The sequence below is a fragment of the Manis pentadactyla genome, chromosome 2 (assembly GCF_030020395.1).
Source record: "Manis pentadactyla isolate mManPen7 chromosome 2, mManPen7.hap1, whole genome shotgun sequence".
Taxonomy (NCBI): Eukaryota; Metazoa; Chordata; class Mammalia; order Pholidota; family Manidae; genus Manis; species Manis pentadactyla.
This window is the reverse complement of record NC_080020.1, coordinates 223835763-223860871: the sequence shown is the minus strand read 5'-3', so window position 1 is coordinate 223860871 and position 25109 is coordinate 223835763. Positions and strand designations below refer to the sequence as shown.

Sequence of the window (25109 nt, the reverse complement as noted above, 5' to 3'; positions counted from 1 at the left end):
GTGTCACCGGGGTCAGGTGGAGGTGGCACGGTGGAGGACTAAGGGGGTCCCTGAGAGCAGGATGCTTAGTCAGCATCCCACTGTGGGGACAGAGAGGAAGGCCGGCCATGTGCTTTGTCAGGGAGGAACATCTCTGGTGAACGTACCCCAAGGCATGGCAGTAGGGCGCCAACCGGTGGAGGGCTGTCAAATCAAAGCGCCGGTATCTTTGTAAATCTGCCAAAGAAACACTCCAACAGGCACACACATACCTTCTCCTAACAAGCCATTCAGGACTGTATGAGAAAATCAGACAGAGAATCAAACAAATTAACGGGAGATAATGTGAACAGAAGATACGAGATGTCTGGCTTTGAAGGAAGCCCTGGCATTTCATCAGGAGTATATGTCGCTGTCTCTGTACCCCACCGGCTGCTGTACAAACACTGAAGAAAAGTAAGGCGGAAAGGATTTGCTAAAGCCATAAATTTAAATCTATAGCTCTTCTTCCCCACCCACTTCCTCACTTCTCCATCCCTCTGCCCTTAGGATAAACGAAGAAACACAACTAATTATCTGTTATTAACATTTGGGGATATAAAAAGGTAATGATGTACAACAGAATACTAACTGCTTACAGGGACAATAGAAAATTGCAAAGTGTATTTACATTGGAAAATATAAATGTGACTGGGCTAATATTGACTTGCACAGGAACATTAGCCAAAGCACACCAGAGTCCAGAGCCCTTTTCCATGGAACGAGCAGATGAGGGCCTGCAGAGAGCAGGGGGTGCTGAGGTGCTTGAAGGCTTGTCTGTTTGTTCACATGCAGTGGGGTCCCTGAGATGTCACAGGAAGAGGACGGACTCCAAGGATGGAGACTTTTGAGACCCAGGTCTTCCTGCCCGTTTTGCTACTCGCTGAATGTGAGACCCAGGGCAAACCACTTCTTCTCTCTGGGCATCAGATTAATTCTTGGTAATGGGAGAGAAGCGATAAAGGGTCCTGTAGGGACTGTGACTTATATAGGATTATAATGAGGATATTGACCTGGACGAAAAGTACTTAAAAAGAAAAAGTGCTGGGATTATTGTGACTGAATCTGTGTTGGCACAAATAAATTGCTTTCCAGGTCTGTTCTGTTGGTTTTTGTTTGTTTCATTTGTAAAGTGACCAGAAGACATGTCTTATTTTTCCCCTTCTCTCTCAAGATTATCTAGCCTTCCCTGAACAACCTTAGCAGATGTGAGGGTACAAGACAAGGAGCGATGAAAAAGAGATCAATAGAGGCAAGAAGTGGTCTGCAACAACAAAAATCCCCAGGGGGTCACTGAATGTAACGCCTGCCTGATGTCTGATCGATTAGGAGCCTGTGGTCTCAGGGGGTCAAACTCCCAGAGCCTTTCTGCAAGTACAGTGATTCGGAGGCTTTAGAATTTGGATGCTTCTTAACAATCCCCACCCTCACCAGCATTATGGATCTTGATGTTCCTATTATGCTCATAAAGGTGGGTTTGTCTTACAAGAAAATCATTTCTCAGTTACCATCTTCCAAGAAACATCTCTTTAGCCCAGCTTAGAACCTGTACCCTTTCTTCTGGGTAGCCCATTACTTGCTCTCCATTCTAACTACTACAGACTTCTTTTCTGCTACCTGAACTATTACCTCTTCAATTTGCTAACACTTTATCTACCCAGTAAAATTATACAGTCCTTGGAGAAAAGGTCATATTCTTCTAGTGTTTCTACATTTATGTGCCCTATCATCCCTTTATGCCCCCGTGCCCCTTAAGAGCCCACACCCAATCCTACTGCTCTGGCCTGATGCTACCAGGCAGGAGATGTTCTGCATATAATTACTGAATTAGCATCAATCAAAAAGTCAAAGTTCCTAAGCTTATACTTCACGTCCAGCTCTATGACGGATATGAAGATATACAATATACCATCTAAACATAAGATGCCATCTAAATCTTCTCTGCAGTGAAGTTCGTCAGGCTGAACTGAAAATGGTACTGAAGAGACCTAGTTATGTAAGAACGAATGGAGAACACCATAGGAAGTTATGTCAGTAAATTTAAAAGATCTATTAAAATTACACAACATACAACACACACACATTTAAAAGGCTGTTCAGAGTTAAAAAAAAAACATTGTAATGAGGAGTTTATAGCATATGTAGAAGTAAAATATATAGCAAGTACAAAAAGGGGGGAAGTGTAGTAATTGGAAGTATACTGAGACAGGTTCTCAAACTCTTCATGAAATAAGACATTTTGAAAGGATTGATTGTGGTGAGTTAATGGTGTATATTTTAACTTTGAAAATTAGCAATCAAAGGTATAACTAAAAAGCCTCTTATACCAAAAATTATTTGACTTAATCAAAAAGGCAAGAAAACATTGAGAGAAACAAATGACAAATAAAACAAATAGAATTCGACACTAAGACTCAAACACAAATGCTAACTAAGTGCACATACAATAACTAAATAAAAATGGAATGGACTACCCACTTTAGTTCAAAGGTAGATATTATCAGCTTGGATGCAAAACTGAGGGCCAGCTATGTGTTGTTTACAAGAAATGCACTATACAGATAAAGGTATAGACAGAATAGGGAAACATGCCATGCAAGCAGAAAGCATTAAAAAAGCTGCTACAGTCAAAATATGATATGCTTAGGGATGTATATAAAACAAGAGACATGCAGGACCTCTAAAAACTATAAAACATTGCTGAGTATAACTAAAAATATCTAAATAAATGGAAAATGTACCATGTTCACAGGTGGGGAGAATCAATATTGTTTAGATATCAGTTCTCCCCAGATTGATCTACAGATTTAATGTAATTATAGTCAATATCCCAGTAAGACTATTTTGTAGAACTGAAAGCTGATTATAAAATTTATTTAGAAAAGTAAAGGAACCACAATAGCCAAACCAATCTTGAAAAAGAAAAAAAAGGTTGAAGGACTTATATTTTTTTTAACCTTAAGACTTGATATTTGTTATATTTTGGTATTCTTTGGTGAAAAGATCAATAAAGCAATGGAAAAGAAGAGAAGGTCCCAACATGTTACAGTTAACTAATTTCTGATAAGGGCATTAAAGCAATCTATCTGTGTTGAAATAATTTTATATCACATGAAAAAAATAAACCCAACACCTCTCTTACAACATGTACAAAAATTAGTTCAGAATGTATCATTGACTTATAAAGCTTAAAATTCTAAAACTTCTAGAAGAAAAAGTAGTATAATATCTTTATGATCTTAGAATAGACCATGATTTCTTAGATATAGTATGAACTTGGTGCAATAGAAAAAGTAAAAAGATAAATTACACTTCATCAAAATGTAAAACTTCTGTTTATAAAAAGACAGTATTAAGAAAATGAATAAGCAAGCTCCTGACTGAGTTTAAGCATTTGCAAGCTATATATACCTCAAGAAAGACAGGGACCCACACTACAGTAAAGAACTCTTAGAACTTAGTAATACAAAGAATACAAAGAGAAACAACAAAATACTTGAATAGACAGTATTTCCTAAAAACGATAAGCGAATATCCAGTAAGCACATGAAAAAATTTTAAACATTATCAGTTATTATGGAAATGCAAATTAAAACCACAATGAGATACCATCCTACAATCACTGGAATAGCTAAAAGGGAAAAAGATTGACAATGCTAAATGTTGGAGAAGATCTGGAACACCTGAGTTCCCTACATGGTTGGTAGGAAGGGAAAAGAGTGCATTCCATTGGGAAAGCTATTTGACAGTTGCCTGAAAAGTTGGATATAACTGACTCAACAATTCTATTCCTGTGTGTTTGTCTAAGAGAAATGTCCAGAAAGATTCTACAAGATGTTCATAGTAGGTTTATAATAGCCAAACACTGGAAATAGCCTAGGTGTTCATCAATAGGAGAATGAATACACAAATTGGCACACAGCAAGAGTACTCAGCAAAAAAGGTAGTGATCTACTGATACATGTAATACATGTAATGATGTGGTTGAATCTCAAAAACCTTTTGTTGTATGTAAAAAAGGATACATAAAAGCATATATTATATCATTTCATTTATGTGAAATTCAAGAATTTATTTAAATTAATCATTGAGATATAAATCAGGTCAGATCAGTAGTTGTTCCTGGGGACTTGGAGGGGGTTGGAGGAGATGAGGAAGAGGCAAAATGGAACTTTCTGGAGTGATGGAAATATTGTGTGTCTTGACAGAGTGTGGCATTTGTCAAACTGGTTAAAATGTACACTAAAGATCTGTACATTTCAATGCATGTAAATCATACCTCAATAAAAATGAACCTTAAAAAAATGGAATAGTCAGGCAAAGAAGAGAAATTATTCAGGGCAGATGGAATGGTATCATAATTAACCAGAAGCAATATACTGGATCTTCCAAAATAATCTTTTTTTAATAACAGGTTTATTGTGATATAATTCACATGACACACAGTTTACCCAGTTAAAGTGTATATTTCAATGATTTTTAATATACTGGTATTGTTACACAAACATCATCATAATCAATTTTAGAATATTTTCCTTTTCCCTCAAAAAATGTTGCACCCATTAGCAGTCACTCCCCATTTCTTCCCAATCTCCCCAGGACTAGACAACCACTAATAAACTTTCCATCACTATAGATTTGCCTAATCTAGACATTCCACTTGTAAATGGATTCATACAATATGTGGTCTTTTGTGTTTCACCCAGCATAATGGTTGCTAGGTATCTATTAATCAGCATTACATTTCATTGTTCAATAATAATTAATATTCTATTGAATGGATGTACTATATTTTATTTGCCCATGTGTGACTTGATGGACATTTAAGCTATTTCCACTTTTTGGCTATTATGAATAATACTGCTATGAATATTCATGTATAATTTTTTGTGTGGACACATTTCCATTTCTCTTGGGTATATATCTCAGAGTGGAATCATTAGATCATTTGGAAACTTCATGTTTTGCCTTTTGAGGAACTGTCATACTGTTTTCCAAAGCATCTGCCCCTTTCACATTTTCACCAGCAGTGAATGAGGGTTCCCATTTCTTCTCATCCCCACCAGCACTTAGTAGTAGCTCTTTGTGAGATGGTGATCTCACTTGGTTTCCCTCATGGCTAATGAGAGTGAATGTTTTCTCAGGTGCTTATTTGCCATTCGTTTATCTTCTTGGATAAATATCTACTCAGATCCCAAAGGAATCTTTTGATAAATCAAGTTGTTTGCTGAATCAGAGTTTCTTTGAAGCAAAATCCTCTAGCATAGATTTTAATCTACTTGAACTTCTACCTGTCTTGGAGACCTACCCCTCAGGCAGACACTACCTGAAGGACTGAGGAGCTGTATCTCTGATTTACAGCTCGCTCTGTCTGCCTGTGTAGTAAGGGAAAATGGAAAACGAGAACTGAAAGGGGTCCTCTGTGACTAATTCCAGAGACCTCAGCTCTACATCTTGAAACTAGAAAGGCTGCCTGGTTAGCTCCTCTGTCCCAGACTTTAGGGCGGACTAGTGCCTCATTTAGATGCATCAGTTAAATGTATTTCCCAAATCGGCTGATCATCAGAAGCACCTTGGAAATGTGGGCAAATGCAGGTTCTTGGGTCTAGACCACTGAATCAGACAGAATTTTGGGATGAGGCTCAGACAACTATATAAAAAGAAGGTTCAGCAGATGTTTCTATGATCATTTCAGTCTGGAAAATGCTGGAACTATTTAATTAGAAGGCTAATGCCTGCTGCCCACTTCGGGCACCATAATGGGTGGATTCAACTGAACAATTATCATCAGGCCTTCAGGCATACATTTTCCTACACAGGGTCCCCAGAACCATCACTCATGAAAGATTAGGTTGCATTTATTCTCTGTCTCTCAGTCTGCAAAGAGGAAATGGAAATATGGTCAGGATGTATAGAGAAAAAAGGAAAAAAAGTAATGGGATGAAAAGACAATAATGAAAAAGATGTTAATGGTTGTGTAGAGATGTGAGAAGAAAGTGTGAAACTCACCGCAAAGGTCAAACAAGAATTTATATCAGATCTTCACAACTGAAAAACCTAAGGACAGATGTGTCTAATTTTGTATTACATTTTGACCCCGCTTAATTATATCTATTTGACCCAGTTCCATTATATTCCATCACTGACTTCAAAAAGAATATTCAGCACTCCAAGTAGAGGTGCCAAATTCATTTAAGCTGTTGCTACATGCTGTTTAGCCTTCCTCCCTCCCTCCACCACTTACTCCTTAACTCTTTGCAATCCAGCCTCCACACTCAAAGCAATAAATTTTGCATCTATTCTACCAGTGATACCGGTAGTTGATCAGCTGACTGACCAACCCTTCATACCCTTTTCAAACCTCACCCTTCTTGACAACTCTATGACATTTGAATCCTCTTACAAACCCTCCTTAAATATCTGTGTTCTCCTGACTGCCTGGATCTAGCCTGTTCTATTCTGTTCCTTCACAAGGCCAGCATCTGCTAATAAGGCTAACTTGGTGATCAATAAGCTTTGCTCAACACAAGGCTAAGTACTGGGCTGCAAAACAGAGTGGGGCCCAGGTCCCGCCATCAGGAATCTCAGTTTAGTAAGATGTCTTCCTTTCTCTACAATATAGCATCTTTCCTGGATCCTCTAAATATGCAAGCTCCATTTAAGTATAAGCACACCCAAATTTCCTGTCTGCTCAGCTCTTGTTTGTTCTCTAGTTTTCCCTCAGAGATTTTAGCTATTTTTTTTGGAGATGAGCCCCAATTACGGACCTCACTCCCTGAGCCTCTGTTCCTGCTGGGGTCTACCCAGTCTTCTACTTCAGTCCTCACTATCTTTCAACAACCATTTGATGGTCTAAATTGGGCCTCTTGCTATTCTTCAAACATGCCCTTCCTCTTCTTATCTCCATTTCCATCTTTGGAAAACTCTCCCTATCTATGCTTATATGAAAACCCACTCATTCTTTAAAGTCCATTCCAAATGCCACCTCTTGCTAGAAGACTTCTCTGATTCTTTCTGCAGTCTTGCAGTTCCTGAAGCTAGATGTACACTCTTTCTCCCTCTTTATTCCTAGGCCACACCATGTCTCTCTTAAAGCCGTTTTTATCTTGTCTTGAACTATGTGTCAGTGTTGTCTTCCACACTAGCCTGAGACTTCATTAGGCGATGACTGCTCTTGCTTCGCTCTCTCTCCCCAGTGTTGCCTGACTTACATGGATGTCCATAACCATATTCAACATACTGTTACTGTATTGAGTTGAAATCTGTGGTCTCAAGGGAAAATAACAACCACAGTCTGCCTTTCCTATTCTTCCTGTCCATTATCACTTTTTTTTGAAGACTAGCTTTAGGAAATAGGATTTACAGAATCAAGAAACCAAAATTACTTTTTTTTTGCCATGAGACATCTTAATTTACAGATGACTAAGAGGTTTCTCTTTAGTCAGGAATAGGATGATGGCTGTAGTACTTCCAGGAAGCGGCTTCTGATGAGTACTTAAGGGAAGCAAATCAGAGGAAGGGAGAAAGGCAAAGAGAACTGTTTCCATCTCAGGTCCCCAATCACTCCCTGTGTGACTTTAGCCCAGTCATTTATCTTCTCAGTCTCAGGGAAATAATGCTACTCTTCTCCATGGGGTTGATGGGGAAATAAAGAGGATTTTATATACTTTTAGAAATTTATAGCTTTACATGTTCCTTAAATACTATTGCTCTAGTCCTAGCAATAAGCAGCCAGACATGGGAATCCAGTCCACATTTCCCCCTCTTGAAGAAATTATAGTCTATCTACAAAAGGAGTATCAGTACCATAAACCACTGTCAAAATTCAAGATTTTTAAATATTCTCTTTAGCTGCCCATAACCTTTTTAAAAATAAAATGTTAAGAAACTGTCCAAAGGACAAGACTGAACAGATCAAAGTACTCTGGTGCTTGGGACAGAGGATCTCCTGAGGCATCACCTCAGAACTCTGTGCCCCAGAGGCCCCTGGCAGAAAGGACTGCCTTAATTCCCTGCAGATTTTACTTTTGTCCCTTCAAAAGCTTTTAAAATTAGACTTGACAAATGACTCAATACTATTCTTTGTAGAACATGGGAACCAAGAACCAAGAAGAGATAAATAGGCAAATGAGGGCCACTGAATCTGGTGGGCGTTTATAAAGCAGCATGTGTAGGTGCATGTAGAGTCACAAAACAAGAAAGAGCATGTAACTTCCATAGGTGTTTATATGCCCCCCGCAGTTTTGAGTGAATGGAGTATTTTACCAGTATTTTGGCCTTTGTACATACTGGATGCCAAAGTATAAAATGCATGTGATAAGAAGTGGATGGAAATGCAAGTAGTAAAATTAGGGTGGTGGGATAATAGGTAATTTAGTTTGTAATAATTCTTTAAAGTTAATAAACCTTCATTTTAACAACAAAGATATTTATATTGTAGAGAAGTAGAAGTTACATCAGTAAAAAGACCCATTCCTCTTGAAGTATCAAATCAATCTGGTATGGAGCTCCCAGCTGAACCCTTACCAAATCTATCCACACCCAGCCACACCCAACCCAACCCAACCCAACCCAACCAAACCAAGCCCAGTCAAACAACAAGAACAACAGCAAAATGAGTCAAATCATAAGTGACATATTTTTCATTGAATATAGTCTAGATTAAATATACTTTTTCAGAACACATGAACTCTGAGGTCACTTTTCCTTTTCAAGTAGCTATTTTAGACCCACCAAAGATTTTGACAACATACATCTAGGGATCTTGCAGCTTTTGATTTACTAAACCTTGAAAGGGTCTTCTAGCATTTACTTAGAAGATCTTTGTTCGAAAGTTTAATTTACATATAAGGAATTTCTGTCTTACTTTTAATATAGATAAATAGTTGAAAAGTTAAAGTTGAAGACAAATTAAAGCAGATTCTCAGATGGAAAATGCTGGTAAAAAAGACATTCAGCTGGGCTCACTGTTTATAATTTTTAAAAAGGCACAGAAATGAAGGTAGAAACTCAGCAGATGAAACATGAATGTGTCACACATTTGTCAATATAGTCAGTCAAGAAAACAAACAAGACTCTTCATATTTATCATCATGATTCACAAACCATTTTACCTTAGAAACATTTTAGTTTTTGATAAAAGAAATGTAACCTTTCAGCTAAAAGGAGCATCACTCAAAATCCTGAAAACAGTTTTGTATAATCAAATAACATATAAAAAACAGAAAGAGGTGACTCAAAAAGCAATCTGTAAGCCTTATTTCTGGTATTGATCATTTTTCTTTCATGTTCAGTATATCTGTTTTATATTAATTTGTGTAGATTACTATGCATACTATTTTTCTTCAGAGTATGACATAGTATTTCATAAAAATTATTAGGAAAAATACATGATGATGATCTATGCTAGGCCTACAAAAGCTGATCACTTCTAAAATCAAAGAAAACTATGGACATATTAAAATATTTTTCTATTGGGGTTCTTAAGAAATAGGAAAAGAAATAATGGAAATTATCTTTGAAGACCAGAAATAAAAGCATATTGCCATTTGAATTTAAGTATCATATAAAATCTTTATAACTTCCCTACCAACAAACTATAAAGACAGTGAAAAGCTTTAATCATTATCTTTTAATTTTTGTAACTTACTTTCAAAATCCAGGAAAAAATGTGGGTAGTTCTCAATTTCCCTGGTAAGGACTTTGAGCAGGTTTCCCATCCCAGCAAACCTACGAGAGGCAACACAAAACCAAACACCATTAGTAGGATAAAAATAGACTTCTTAACGGGCTGGAAATGTTTGACTAACTTGCTTAAATACTACTGGACCTCAGTAGCTTCATCTGAAGACCAGATAAGAAGCGTCTGCATACTGGGAAATGACTAATAATAACTTAGCAATTCATTTCTGAATCAGTGGCAGGTAAGTATCTCTGAGGTTCTAGCTCTCTAAAAGTTGGGAATATCTGGCCTAACTCGTATGAACTAGATAATTAGAAAAATGTCATAAGCTCTCTGGAGAATACTTACATCCTGCATCTCCTTCACTATAAAGAAAATTAATTAAAGAACATTGTATGCAAAGAATCAGGTATTTTAGTTACAGGAGGCAGACCTTGGGTATATTCTAAAAAGTGTTTTCTTTTCCCCTTAATTAATCTCCTAAATCCTTATAGTTAATATTTCAGCTTTTGCTATGTTTCATTTCCATCAATGTGGAAACATACTATGTCAATGGACAAGCACCACAGTGGTGATTAATATCTGTCCAGAAAGCTAAGTTTCTTAAAGTTCTTGATGTAAAGACTATAAAAAAAAATGGATTTACAGTCCTAGAGACCCTGCTGGCCTGCAGAGGAGGCCACATTTCCCAGAGGGGTAACTTCAGGCAAGTTGGGGACTCTCGTAATTTGCTGTTTCAGTAATGAGACTGGGTAGTTCATTAAGTATAAAAATTAAAATATATCAATACTATTCCAAAATGTTATTCTTAGTGAAGTTACAGTGTACTTGCATGGGTGAATCAAACCAACAAGAAATGCAAATTTGTTACATATTTTCAATCTCAACATAAGGAGAAAAAAAGACTATGGAAATGTAGTTATTATTTAAATAAACAGTGAAATTTGTACTGCTCTCAGTTCTAGATATTAAACTACTTTCAGGAGACTGCTTGCCCATTCATTCACTCAGCACCCATTCATGGAGCTGAAGTTCAGTGCTAGATGCTGGCTGTGTTCTCTGGAAGGCACTTCTCTAACTTGTGATTCAGACATATCAGCAGGGAAAGATCAACTTGAAAAAATCACTTCACCAGTAAAAGGGAACCACAGTGCAGTAATTTTGTATGCACATGGCTTCCAAGCATATTTATGCCAATAGAAGGAATTTTTTTTAATGCTCCACTATAAGAAAGATGCAGTGATAGAATGCACTAAAAGGATGGCTTTGTGTACAAAAGAATATAGCCAGCAGTTCCCATGGGTGCAAAAGGTGGTAACAATCTAGTCTCCATCACAGTCCTCCTCTGTGAAAACACGCATGTACACATGCAGACTTCATCCACGATGTAAGTCACAAGAATGAAGCTGGAAAAGATACTGCTCAGGGAGTCTGATTTCAGTCCTAGCTGTTTCCTGTGGCTCTGTAGCCAGGACGACCGATTTCATCTTTCTGAGCCTCAGTGTTCTCATCTTTAAGATGAATTTTTTGAATGTATCTATTTCATTAAGTTGTGAGGATTAATGAGATAACAATATAAGATGCCTATACAGCACTTATAAGAAATGTTATGTGCTATTACTGTTGAGGACACTGATGGTAATTATCACCATCATCGTCATGTCATCACAGCCTCTAGATACTTAATTTAGGATTACCCTATGGAAGATGGGTCAGGTTGTATGCAGCTGTAGGGAAGAGAGCTAGGATCATTGAGGGAATAGTAAGGGTGATGTTTATTCATTGTCATGAAAAGTTTTCTAGCCATCAGTATTGTTTAGATATTGAGTGATGTGCCTCGTGAAGTGGTGAGCTCCCTGTCACTGGTGGTGCTGAAGTAGAAGTATGTTACATCAGTCCTTAAAAATATTGCAAAAATGAGTTGTATGTTAGATGGAAGATTAGACTAGAAACCTCTCCCATCTTAAGGTATATGAATATTTGGGTATGCGTGCATATGCACACACACACACACACACACACACAAACACAGTGGGAAACAAACACCATGCTTCTCTCTTCCAAAAGAATCTTTCTTATTCTTTTTCTCTTTTTCCCTGCCTCTGTTGCCTTTATGCACATTCACTTTTAAGATTCTTCGAGCAAAGCCCTGTATGAGGTAGGTTCTGCCAAATTAAAGCTCAGAACAGGTATAGTCCACCCTTGCCACTGGACAATATTCACAAACTCCAGGGTCGCTCAGAAAGAATCTGTTTCAACTTAAATGAACAATTCTGATGAGACCCAGGGGCACTTCTTGTAGGAAGATGATTCTACTGTTGAGTAGAAGCCCATGACTTTCATATAACATGCCTTAATGAAAGTTAAATATTCTTAATTTCTCCAGTTTTATGCTATTAATGTGTATCAAGAGACCTGAATGGATTTAGCTTCCTCCTAAAATTCGGTCTGTGCATGATTTTACTGACAGAGTACCTGGGTGGGAAATATGCCAAGTCTTTAAAATTAGTAACAGACTAAAAAGAACACATGTGGAAATACACCCAAATGTCAGCTGGCTATAGAGTCCTATCTGTTCAAAGGTCATTTAAGCTGATTGGCTGATAAGGTTGATATGGTCAAATATTTTGTAACATGATTTTAACATTTGCCAAGGTCAATGACAGAACTCCCAGTATTTTAGGTGTTTCACATCCCACACAGGAACCGTGTGTAACAATGATTATGGGACATTATGTAGTATTAAGGGGTCAAGTCCAGTCCTACGGAATCTAGAAAGAGTCTTATGGGATCTGGAAAATATGCATTCCGACACAAACTCCTTAAGATCAATACAGAAATATTTCATCTCCTTTATTTGCAAAAACTTTGATGCTTACTTCTCCCTTCTTAGGTCACAGAAATTTATGGAAGTATATTCTGACTTAAGATCACACCGAGTGTCACTGAGTAGAAAAATAGTTATTTTTAATTGGGCCCAGGGCTCTACCTGGAAGGGCTGCTCGCCCATGGGGCCTCCACTACAGCCTCGGCCATACTCCTCCTGCCAGAGATTATGCACCACATTCCTAGGGAGATGGCTTAATTAATTAATGTGAAGTTTATGTTTAAATATTTTATCTTGTTCAATAAAAGAATTTCAGGTAAGGTATTATACATTATTAGAGAACGCAAATACATAACGGAAGTGGGGGAAAGAAGAATAACGGTTGAATAGGAAGAGGTAGGTAGAGAGGAAAGTAGTTTGTGAATTACAGGTCTTCTAGGCCACGAGGACTTCACATTTGCTGGAGAGAAAGGACATCACTCAGGACCCGAGCTTCTGATGGCCAAGGCAAAGGAGAAAAAAAATGGTCTCTTCAAAGATTTGGTGGTCAGAAAATAAAATAAATGGAAGTGCAGCTTTCTAGTTTTTATTTAAGATGAAGAAAAAGTACAGCTTTCTTTTTTTATTTAGAAGAAAGAAAAGGAAGAAGTTGGCATGACTAAGTGGGTTGAGACAAAGAGAAGCCTCCTCTCAGAAAGCATAGACCTGCCCATGGGGGAAGTCACGTCTGAGGAGGAGCTGAGTTTCAGAGCTCCTGTGGGCACAGCAGGGGTTTCACAGCCAAATGGAGGGCAGGGCAGCCTGGCTGGCAGTACACAGCTATATCTGGGAAATCTGGAACTCCAGCTTCCATGAACTATTTGGGGACTCCATGGCTACACTCCTAAGGTAAACCTGCTTCTGGGCCACCAGTTACTTGACTCTCTCCCTATGGTGACCCAGCAGGTGCTTTGAGCCCCCTCTGGGGTACCTTAACCTGAGCCCCTTAAAACAGTGATGATTCTGGTGATGACTCTTCACAGTTGCTATAGGTATAAAGGCTGCTTATGTAAGTTCAAGGGACAGGAATGGTCTCCCCAGTAACAATGGAGTGGGGAGACCCACTTGGAAGAAGGAGAGAAGCAGAGCAAAAATTGTGGATGCAAAAGTACTAAAATATTAGAAATAGAAGTTATAAAGGAGGATGATAAGAGGAATTCCAGGCAAAAAAGAGCTCAAGCATTAATGTACAGAGCATGTTTATTATTTAAAACTACTGTGTTGTCTAAATTGTAAATCTTAGGCTTGCTTTAAACACAAGAAAACACACAACTTCCTTGACAAATGCAGAGATCACCTTAAAATGAAGCCTCCCTGGGACATGGTACGGCTACAGTGTGCACCTGAGCATTGCTAGAACCGACTCCGTTCCTCTAAGGGGGCTCTGGTAGGTGTGTGGCAAGGGAAGAGCACAGGTCTTGGCTACTAGATGAGGAGAAAGGGAAGGATATCCCTGCTGGATAAATACTCATGAAGGGATGGGCCCTGCAAATACTGACTCTTTTACTTGGGGTGTCTTCTGCTTCTGGAGAATGGCATTGGAAGGTGGTTCTCTTTACATGGGTGACCGTTCTGCATGGACTTTTGCTCTTAGACTCACTACTCTTCTTCCATAGCTGGATTTTCCACAACTTCCCCTTCTCTACTGAAGTGAAGACATGTGGGCTTTGGGGTGACTGGGTCCTTGGCCTGGTGGCTTTCACTGTTTGCTGGGCCTACTCTCTAATAGCATTGCAAACTGGAATTCATTGATAAAGATTAAGACATCCTCTTGAGGATCTGAAGCACAGAGTAGGTCAAAATAATATGGGTAACTGATATTCTCGAAAAATGTGTAGTATAAGTAGTGGATGAAAAGGATCATAGAGAAAAGTTTGAAAGAGCCCCACAAATATAAAACATTATCTAATTGTCCCATTATTCTGGAGTAAGTCATTTTACATGTGAACCTTGGGTTCCTCATTTACAAAACCATCATATAATAATACCTCCCACATGGGATTCTTGCAAGGACTGAATGAGTGTGAAAAGATGTATACTGTAACATGCCAAGCAAATATTAGCTACAATGATTCCAAATTCCAACTCATCTTATGATTTAAGATATCCAGGGAAAATCAAATAAATGAAACATCCCCAGAATCATCTAAGTTGCATTTGTCTTCAACTTTCAAGTTCGATCTCCCAAGAACCAGTATTCTCTATGGAAACCTCTTCAACTATAATAAGGCAAATATTGAAAATATAATAGCTAGTACCACAAGATATTTTTCTATGTGTGAAACATTGCATTTTGGATACATTTTCTTATTTTATCTTCAGAATATACCTGGAAGGAAGATACAGTTTAAAGGGTTTAGAAGACTTTGAATTATTAAAATTAAATACAGACACTGATTGAAAAAATATAAATCCTTATGAATGAAAACTAAATTTTCAAAAGAACGATATTTATCTAAGTTTTTGATAATTAGAGGCTGGTGTCTTTTGTTAACTCTATATAAATTAATACCCGTTTTCAACACAAAAATTCTAATCATGAATGAATGATTTTGAAAATAGGAATAGCTAGGCCACTCTTATAGTAAATTCTAGAAAAAAAAATCATTGAAAACTATAAATTTTAATCTAATGGTTGTGTCCATGCTTACCCCATTTCATAGACAGAGCATAAAGTCCAAGGAAAACACAAATATTTAATGGAGAAAACCCACCAACATGGTTCATGAACTATTCCTGTTGAAAAGGATTTAAACACCAAAGGACAAAGGAGGTAACACAGAGATTTTGCTAGCAATCTAAGGAAGAGGTGGCCAGGATTTCTGCCCACTCTGCTTCTAGAAGACTCAGTTTACCTTCCTGAACATTGGCAGTGACCTAGCTACATAAAATGGGAAAACAAACTCCTTTCCCAGGAAAAGGGAATCTGGTAACAGTTTGGTGGGAAGTTTCTTCTTCCCCGTTTGTTTTCTAATAAAAAGCCACCTTTAATAACTACCATGAGGGAGTTAGTGAGAACACCCTGAATCCCCAGGTTGGGTATGCAGAGCAGGAAGTCATAGCCGCAGAGCTTAGGTGATACACTTTCTATTTAGGGAGTTAGCCCAGGTGTAAGAATGTGATCTACCTGGAAGCACATAACAGATTTCTGATAAATAGTAAGTGCTCAGTAATGTTATGAATGTGAGAGTAATTGCAGGTACTTGGTACATATTAAATATCAATCAAAGTGATTAGAGCTATTATTACTATTATATGTGAGAGGGACAAGGGCAGCCACATTTTCCGGAGTGCTCACTGTGTGCCTGGCACTATGTTTCACATGCTTTAGTTCACTCAAACCTTACAGCAGCTCCTTGGGTAGCAACAATTATCTGCACTTTATTAGAAGAAAAAGAGGGTTTGCGTCTTTCTGAGGACTACAGAAGAATAAAAGACAGAGTCACTTTTGACTTTTGAGAGTCTGGAAATGCAACGTCCACATGCTCCTTCCATGCAGGAAAAGACCTGGGGCCCCAGACCCTTAGGAGGTATTGTTGGGGGACTTGGAAAGCCCACAGTCTGAGGGAAGCAGGCAGGATATTGTATTATTACAGGTATATGCACATTTTTCTCAGGAGAGGAACTACAGTTTGTGATAGATTCCCAAGTGTCATGCTCCACACCAGTACTACTCAATGGCATGCATAGGAACGTATTTCTTCAGGAATTCAGAGAAGAGAGAAAAACATGTGGGGTAAGTCTCCTGAAGAAGCCGGCTTCATAGATATGAGCTGCCCCCTTGGGCGTGAAGGACGCTGGGAGGCTGGGTTGGTGAGAGGAGCCTCCAGCCTGGGGTGGGTGATTAGGAGTGAGGTGGGGACAAAAAACAAGTTGGGTGACTCACCAAGTCTTCCAAAACCAGGAAGCTTATTCCTCAAGGTTCATTTACTGCAAAATCATTTGGAAATGAGTCCTTTCACATTTGTTCCTAGTAGTTTAGAAGGAGGACATTTCTCTAGGCACTGTAGGAATTCTAACAGTGCTTTTAAAGACTGTCCCCACACCCCTGCCAAGGGAGGCACTCATCTCCCAGGGGTGACAATTTGGGACGTACCCATGGTATTTTCTATGACTGTTTTCTTGGCTCAGAGCTCAAGACCACTTCCATGGGAGGAGCTCCAAGAGTGGTCGGTAGCACACAGCAACTCTCTTAAAGAAATAATTTTATGATAACATGTCAAGTTCCAAAAAAGAGAAGAGAATCAAAACACATACCTCCCCAACACTCTCCCACATGCACACACACCCACACCCACATATTTTTTTTTTTCCTGTTTGGAACTCTGGTTTTGTTTCAAAGAAGAAAATTAAATAATAGCATTAGTTATATTCTCAGAGTGTAAAACCAAACAAAATCAACCTGAGCTTGTTTTAAAAAGATGTGGCCATAGTTTATGAAGAAATATATTTGTTTACTGTAAGTAACACATAACAAAGAACTAGGACCAGAGTGCAGACAGTGTGGACGCTGACCTTTATGTACACCCAAATTGCAAAGCCCAGTTTCCATGCTTAGAGAACAAGCACTCAGATTTCTTTTGCAGCTATGACTATTTGAAAGGAGAATTCCTAAGACAATACCTCCTTTTATCAATAAAGACTAGAAGGTGAGAAAAAATAAAACAGCAACCCTAAAGAGTTTCATTTTCTACCAATTTTTTTAAGGTCTAAGGAAAAAATATTCAATGCCTCTATCAGAAGGGATGGGTTTTGTTAACCATTTAAAGGAGCCAGTACATCCCAGAATCTACAATATTGAGCATCCCTGGTGCAAAGAATTGAACAAGTCAAAGCCTTAGATTCTTTTCCATAACTCAGTATTTTGGGGATTAGGAAGTCCTGATGGATCCTAATATTTGTCTGCAACATAGTTAGCATATAAGCCACAGACCAATCATGCATACAGTAATGCATGTATTTATGTAACATCATGTCTTTGTCAAAGATGTATCTGGTTGTATTTATCTTCAACATGAGCATGTGTCAAAGGCAGGGAAGGTATTTTTGGACCCACTTTACAGATCAGAACTCATGGTATAGAAAGTGTCCTTCCCAAAGCCTACCAGATGGCTTCTGGACTTCCTGATCTGCAGTCCCAAGTGTCATCAAATATCTTCTCTATTAGAACTGGCATCATCTTTTTAAAGCTCTTGTTTTACAAAAAAGCACTTGCTGAAGGACCCACAATACATTAAGGGCAAAGGTACAAGAAGGGAGAATGTTCTGGCTCTCAATCTCATGCTCTGCACACTAACACAAAAAAGTAAATGGGACATCAAATCCATTTTTTTTAAGATAACAAAAACAGAAAGTGCAATGCATTGCTACCTCTGGAGGGCTCCTGTTCCCTGTTAGTAGGGTCTCATAGGAACATGCTAAGCAGGTACCTGACAAGAACACCCCCACCGGTGATTCATAAAATTGTGTGCGCTTCTCCTTGTCCCTACTGTGTTTATCCTAGTTCAGACCCTCCGCAGAGCTTGCTTGCATCCTGAAAATAGACTCCAAACCGGTATTCCTGACTCTAGTCTTGTCTCAGTCCCTTCATTTCCATCTTTCTGAATTCAAGTCTGATTATGTTAATCCCTTGTTTCAAATGCTTATGTGGCTCCCCAGAGCCTGTAAAATATAATGCATCCCGATATGCACACTGGGCACAGAAAACCCAGCCTCTGGCCTCTGTTCCTCTCCTCCATCCCCTCTCTTCCTCCATCCCCCTGGATCCTACACTCTAGCCACACGCTGCTTCTTTAAAGGAGCCTTGCTCTTTATTGCCTCAGGGCCTTTGCATGTGTTGTTTCTTCTGTTTACAATAATGAGAGCTAACATTTTTTAATGGTCCGCAGGCAATAGTGATGAGAGCTTTTCATGTATTGTTGTATTTTAATGTTCACAGCCACCATATGAGGAACTGTTATTATCCCAATGTTAGAGGTAAATAATCCTAGAGATTGAGAAATTTGCTCAAGCCCACAGGTGGCAGAGTAGGGTCTGGAATCCAATTCCCTCTGACCTGCAAGCACTGGCTCTTTTGACAATTGCTTCTCCGGAATTCTAAGCATGAGTTTGGAAATCATACCTTCAGAAGGAAACTCCTGAGTCCTCCCAACTCCTTGACCCCCCCTCAAAGAAAACAAAATTCACTCCCTTGACTGAACTCTGCCTTCTCCACTCACCTAACACACAGTGTTCACTGTGTCACAGTGCCTGTCAGCATGGACCATGACTGCACGCCTTCTCCCACCTCTCTCTGAACGGAAGGTCTTCCTGGGCAGGACTATTTTTACACATCGATGTACTCCCAGCACTTGGCACAGGGCCTGGCATACAGTTAACACTGGAAAAACAACCTTACGATTGCTCTGTCCAGTGGTTCCAAAGCATCAGGCAGTCCAAAGCCGAAAGAGAAACATAAAGGCTGTGTCATGGGCCTCGCTGAAAGCTAGTTATTCAAACAGTCTGAGGCTGTCATGTTTTTACTTATTTTACAAAATGATGGTGATAGGTTATTTTGAAATTTTACTGGTTTATGAAATTCAGAAGTCTAGGAGCTGTCAACCTGGGCAGTTCCTGCCTGGGTTTGGGAGCAGAGCTACCGGGGATTTGTTCTCAGGCCCGTGCCGCCAGCTGCATCCGGCTACCTGCCTCAGCTGGTCTTACCTGAAGTCTGACCTCCTAACTAACGTGGTGCCCTGAGATTTCCCCCGGCAGGATGGGGGCATGCAGTTCATTTCCCCAGCAGAATGGGGGGATGCAATCCAGTTTTGGCTTTAGGACAGTTTTTAGGGACTGGATGTGATTTCAGGAGGGCCATTAGACACTCCATCTTCCAGCCTGATCAACAAGGTTCAGAGCGGGAGAAATCATGTGGGCAGCCAGGATGGCAGCCACTGCCAGTAACTCCAGAAGCTTGCAGACTCCCCACACTGCTCTGCAAAGCAGCGGACCCCTCGGGCTTGCCTCCCACAGGCCATCAGCGGCATCCCTGGGGCTGTCCCAGGAGGAAAGAGAACAGCCCTGATAGGTCTGGTGGTCATGTGGTCCAGAGACCCTTTCTCCTGGTAACTGCGGGACTTCCTTGCACAACATTTACACTGTGTGGTTGTTTTGAATTACAAGCAAAACCAGTGAGCTGTCAGTCTAGAATGTATCAGACACAAAATAGGCGGCTTTGAAAAACATGACTAACGTAAAGGTACATTTCTTAAATGACATAAGCACCTGTTTTCTGGTGGGGCGGGGGGGAAATGGCACTAATGGAATGAAGTAGCTCAGCTCTTAAATTCCAGGATCCTGAATTTGCTAAGCCAGGCTAGCGATTTAAGAAAGCTGGGCTGGGCTGGGCTGGAATTCCCTTCCCCATCTGCCACGTCTGCAATGAAGTCATAAGGTTTTCTGTTCTGTTGCCCAATGTGTTGCCAAGAATCCAACAGATGATTCCATTCCAAGATGAAGGAGGAAAAATGAAGTAGAGTGAGTCTATTAAGCACTTTCATCTGACAATAAAAATGAGTTAATGGCTAAAATGTGTTTTCAAAACGTTTTAACACCACAAGTAATGGCACTCAAATGGGAAAATGCCTTGAATATTCTCATTGATCGTTAATACCATGGTGTCGCTCAAAAGGGCTTGGCATTCCCTGTGGCATACAAGCAGCTAGAGTCCAGTTGTAAGGCAATCCATGGGAATTCTCGAAAAAAATACCAAGAGACCATTATGGAACTGAATGATTAAGTGCTGTTTTAAAATAGCTCTTTCAATATCTGAGTTCAGTTTTCTAAAATAGACTGTTACCTCATTATAGCTGATTTCCCCATAAACATCAATATTGCAGCAGCAAAAAGTCTACAAGAAAGGAGGGCAAATTAGATTCTCTTTTAAGGAATGGCAATCAATGCACCTCCCCAATTTAAAATGCTGGTGAATATGGAAACAATCAAACTGGAGCTCAGTTCTGGACCAGCCCACTCCTGAGAAGTCATTGGTGAATTTGTCCCCTTTCACTTGTGAAATCAAGAACATGGCTACGAGGAAGCTGCCTGACAAGCCTGCCCCTCATCTAGAAGGAGGGCGGGCGGTCTCAGCCCCCTGGGCCAGTTCTGCCTAATGTCAAGGGGAAAGTCAGCTCTTCCAGAGCCAGCAACCAAGGGACCAGCACTTCAGTCCTTTGGCTTGCTGAGTCGCGTTGGCCCGTTATTTATTCCTCCTCTTTTGGTGGCCTTACTTCAGTCTAGAAACTGAAAGAGAATGCTCAGAAGTTGCCTAAAGTTTGCATTGCTTTGGCCATCAGTAATTTGGATTAAACAGACTCTCACTTCTCTTGCATTACAATCTCCCTTTTCCAGAATTCTTTCCCAGGCGTTTAAATCAACAAGAGCCAGGTCCTCCTCCTGAGCACAGAGGATGCAGAGGGGGCCTGCCACGCGCACTGTGGGTCAGACTCCCCTCCCTGAGATGCTCCTTGACGCCCCCTCATCTCTCTGAATGCTCTTTCTTGAGTCTCTGCTTCCTCCATGTACCCTTTCAATGTGGGGCTCTGCTGGTCTTTCCTCACACCTCCTCTCACCCTCCCTGGGGAGACCCTCCAGACGCCACTGTTCACCCAAGTGCTGACAACTTCTCAACCTCCAGTCCCAGGTTGGATCTCCCTCCCCAACTCCAGGTCCACAAATCGTAGCAGATTTCCTGCAAGCATAGCAATGTGGGGAGGGTTTAATCTCCTCGAGTTCTGTCCTGCCCCAAATCCTCCTCGCTTATTCAAAGGAAGGCGTCCTCATCCATCTAATGACATGAGCCAGAAACCTGAGTGCCCGAGGAGATTTCTGCATCTACTGCACCCTGTAGATGCTTTCTCTCACCAGACTCCATTCACCGAACGTCCCACACCTGCTGAGATCCATCCCTTCTCTATGCCTCTCCTTGCTGCCATCTGTCCTTATCGCCTCCAGACATTATCCTTATCTTCCTCGCCTCCCACAAATCCAACACTAGATACACTAAACGCCTGAGATCATGTACCTGTCTCTGAGCGCGGTACAGGAAATGTGACGTGTGAAATGAATGCTGCTGAATCAAATGTCTTCTGTTACTGTTATGTTACAATATAACCTAAAAAGAAAAAAAAAAGGCTTTCCCCTTGTGTCTGCTTGGCTTTCATTCCACTGCAGCTGTATCCCACATTTGTTCTTGAAGTTTCTCTGCCTCCAGAGCCGGCTGTCAGGTGGTGACATATGACTTAGCGGGTCAAGGCACAGGGAGGCGTGGTGTTACTGAAACAAGTCCTTCTGGGACGTGAAACCCAACAAAGAAGATTCCCACCCAGCCCCGTGCCATGGACTGACTTGATTTGTAAGGCTATGTTTTCAGATGCTGACTTTTCCTAAACTGGGGCTCACCTGTGTACCAAAGGCACCTGTGGAATTGACATGTCAACCATCAGGAGTATGATTCTCCAAGTCAAGTTTATTTTGGGAAGAGCGGGATGCCCAAAGTTAGGTAAGTCCCCGAAAGACCAACAAAAGACATTTCACATATTGAAAACCTGAAGAAGTCAAAGCCAAGGGAGGTTGGCATGCTCCCTCAGACCTCAAGCATCAGGGACAGCCAAAGGGTTGAAAACCTGCCCTGAAATCTCAGAGGCAGGAGTGGCTCTGCTTTTGTTTCCAGTTTCTGAAAGGAAGAATCACCTTGATTTCAAAGTAGTCTTCACTGCAAACCAAACTATCGCTTTAAAATAAAATGCCTGGCTTGAACCCCAGGCAAGCTGTGAAGACCATGCCTGTAGGGGGGGGTACAGGAAAGGTGGTCTGGGGAGAGTGTGGGGAGCACAGCAGGGATTGGGGTAGGCGGTGGGAGGCAGGGCTCCTGTGCACAGTACAGGAAATGTGACGTGTGAAATGAATGCTGCTTCCGTGACTGTGGTGGGACCTGGAATTAGTTGGATAGAAGGACAGCATGTTTTCGCATAAATGCTTTCCTAGCTAGCTGTCAGATTAAGATGGGTACAATTTTTTACATAGTATCAGGGCTGTAAAATCTGACCCAAAGCTCTCTTTCAAGTTTCAGGTCCACTGAACACTCTGTACTTTGGTCAAACAGAATATGGGCAGTGCCAACCACTCTGGCCTCCTTGCTACTGTGTTTTTTGCTCATGCTGTTCCCTTTGCCTGGAACACTCTTCCCCTCTCCTCTGCCTGCAGAGGGCCCAAATATAATAGTATTTTCTTCCAGAACCTCCTACCTGAGCCCCAGGCTGAATTAAGAAACTTCCTTGTTATGAATTCTTTCAAGGGCTATGTTTCCTTCATTTTCATGCTACTCCATTTCAACTACTCCTCCCCACCCATGTACCAAGCACAGGTCCGGCACACAGCCCTCTTCATTTATGGCCACTGAAATGGACTGGAAATGTTGGATAAGTAGTCACTGCATAGCAACAATACGATGTCAACTGAACAGAGAAAGCAGTCACTGCTAAGAGGAACAGGTCAGAGAAAATAAGCATTTCCCAAAGTAGAAATACTTTTGGTTGCTTGACTCTGCTATTTTATGATCATTGATGAGTTTGAGAATCTGATATAATTCAGCCTTCTCAGAAAAGTGCACACACACATAGACTCACATGTGTTTGCATATAATTCCGGGAGATACAATGAACACATTGAAGTCCAGGAATGGAAATTCCTCATCTACTTTAAAATCAGCACTTTCAGCGTAGAGAAAACCCAGGCAGGATGAGGAAGGTGTTTCCAAGCATGTGGACCATGGACCACACTGAAAAGGATAAAGGGTCATTTAGTGGAGCCACCAGGGCTTTGGAGACTTTGGGCAAGTCGTTCTACTTCTTTGAATCTGAATGGTCCTCATCTATAAAATGCAAATCATAATGCTTCCTTTGCATAGATTTTATTGAATAAATAAGATAATGCAGGTAACGTATCTAGTGTAGTATCTGGCATGCAGTCAGCCTCTTATAACGAATACTGATTTTCTACACCTCCTGTTCTACATATAAAAAATTGCCAACCACAAGGCAAACAAGTCATTTCCCTTCTAGCAATAAATTCTGCACTGCTGCGTCTTTGCAGCGAGGAAAGAAAGCCGACTCGACCACCGCCTCAGTGAAGAGGTGAAGCCGGGTGCTGAACGGCTGCTGCGGGCTTATTCGCATGGCTATTAATCATACAAGAGCCCATTTATGACAAACACAGGTCACTCCCTTTGCATGACAAGGCGTGCGGGTCCACAGAGCCCCATTATCCAAAAAAAACAGAGCATTGTGGGCGACGCGGGCGAAGCCGAGTGCACACACACAAGCGGACATTGTGAGGCTGTTTGCACAACCCCGCAGTGCTCCTCGCGGATTTCCTGCCAAGGAGACATTTAGATCTCACAGAGTCGGCTACAGACATTTGCTCATTCAACATGGCTTCAGGCAGGGGGCTGGAAAAACCAGGTGTGTGGTCCCCTCTGCTGGCCATCGCAGGAACTGCATGCCAGGGAGGCTTGGACGACGAAGCACAGACACGCTCTCAGGATCCCAGCCCCTTCTTGCTTTCCCTCCTTAAGCAGTGCAGTGCAGCAGACAGCAGCTTCGCTAGGCTCTGGAAAGCCAGGTCAAATCAGAATTCTAACATGCATTACTCCAGGACCTTGGATAAGTCATCTAACCCCTCAGATCTTTCCTGGGTGGAGTCTGCAGCACTCATTTGGCCAGACAGACCCAGGGCAGAGGCGTAGCAGCAGGAACATGAGCTCAGTCACTGATTAGCTGGGTGGTTCTAAGCAATGTATTTAACAACAGTTATCTCATCTCCCTGAGTCTTGGTTTCAATGTGTGTAAGACGGGGTTTATTTCAACCTCCTCAAGGGTGGTTTTTGGAAATGATGGGATGACATATAAATAGCCAGATGCTTAAATGGTAGTTGCTGTAATCACTGTTACTACTGTTATTTTTATTATTCCATCCACTGGTCTTAGTTCTGTCCTCCTGGCCATGAAAAAGAGTTCAACATTCCTAAGCAACTACTAATATCAGTGAGGACTTTAAACCTTGGAGTACATATGCTGATTTCCCAATTTATAGCTGTGCCTTGATCCCCTCACTTGAACTCCAGATTCATATCCAATAGACTATGTGAATTATAATAAACACTTCAGACTTGACACAAACATTAACAGAAACTCCACTTTAAAGCTTTGGTTTCTTCTTTCACAAATTGCCCCTTCCGTCTTCCCTATTTCAGTAAATGGCAATCTTGTGCTTCTAGATACTTAGTCCCAAAATACTGGTGTCATGCTTGACTTTTCTCTCTCTCTCTCTCTCACACCCCATATCCAAGCTAACAAATCCCATCAACTCACCTTTTGGGATGCATCTGGAATTCGATCATTTCTCACGCCGTCCATCAGCGCCCTACACCAGCCGCAGGCCAGCACCAGATCTTGCCAATAACACTCACCTTGTGAGCAGTTCCCTGGTTCTCCTCTCGCCCACTCC

The 25109-nt window shown here is 40.7% G+C and overlaps 1 protein-coding gene across 10 annotated transcripts in view; it reads right to left on the bottom strand.

Annotated features, from left to right (window-relative positions):
- CYRIA (CYFIP related Rac1 interactor A) overlaps positions 1-25109 on the bottom strand; it is a 98483-nt gene that overhangs the window by 19588 nt on the left and 53786 nt on the right. For 6 of the 10 annotated variants that reach the window (XM_036881693.2, XM_036881694.2, XM_057497439.1 and 3 more), the window contains one exon: positions 9668-9747. In XM_036881693.2, coding sequence (XP_036737588.2) covers positions 9668-9747 — 80 coding nt within the window. Of the gene's footprint in view, positions 1-9667; positions 9749-20403; positions 20455-25109 lie in introns of all 10 variants that reach the window. The other 4 variants (XM_057497438.1, XM_036881696.2, XM_036881697.2 and 1 more) reach the window with 2 other exon arrangements.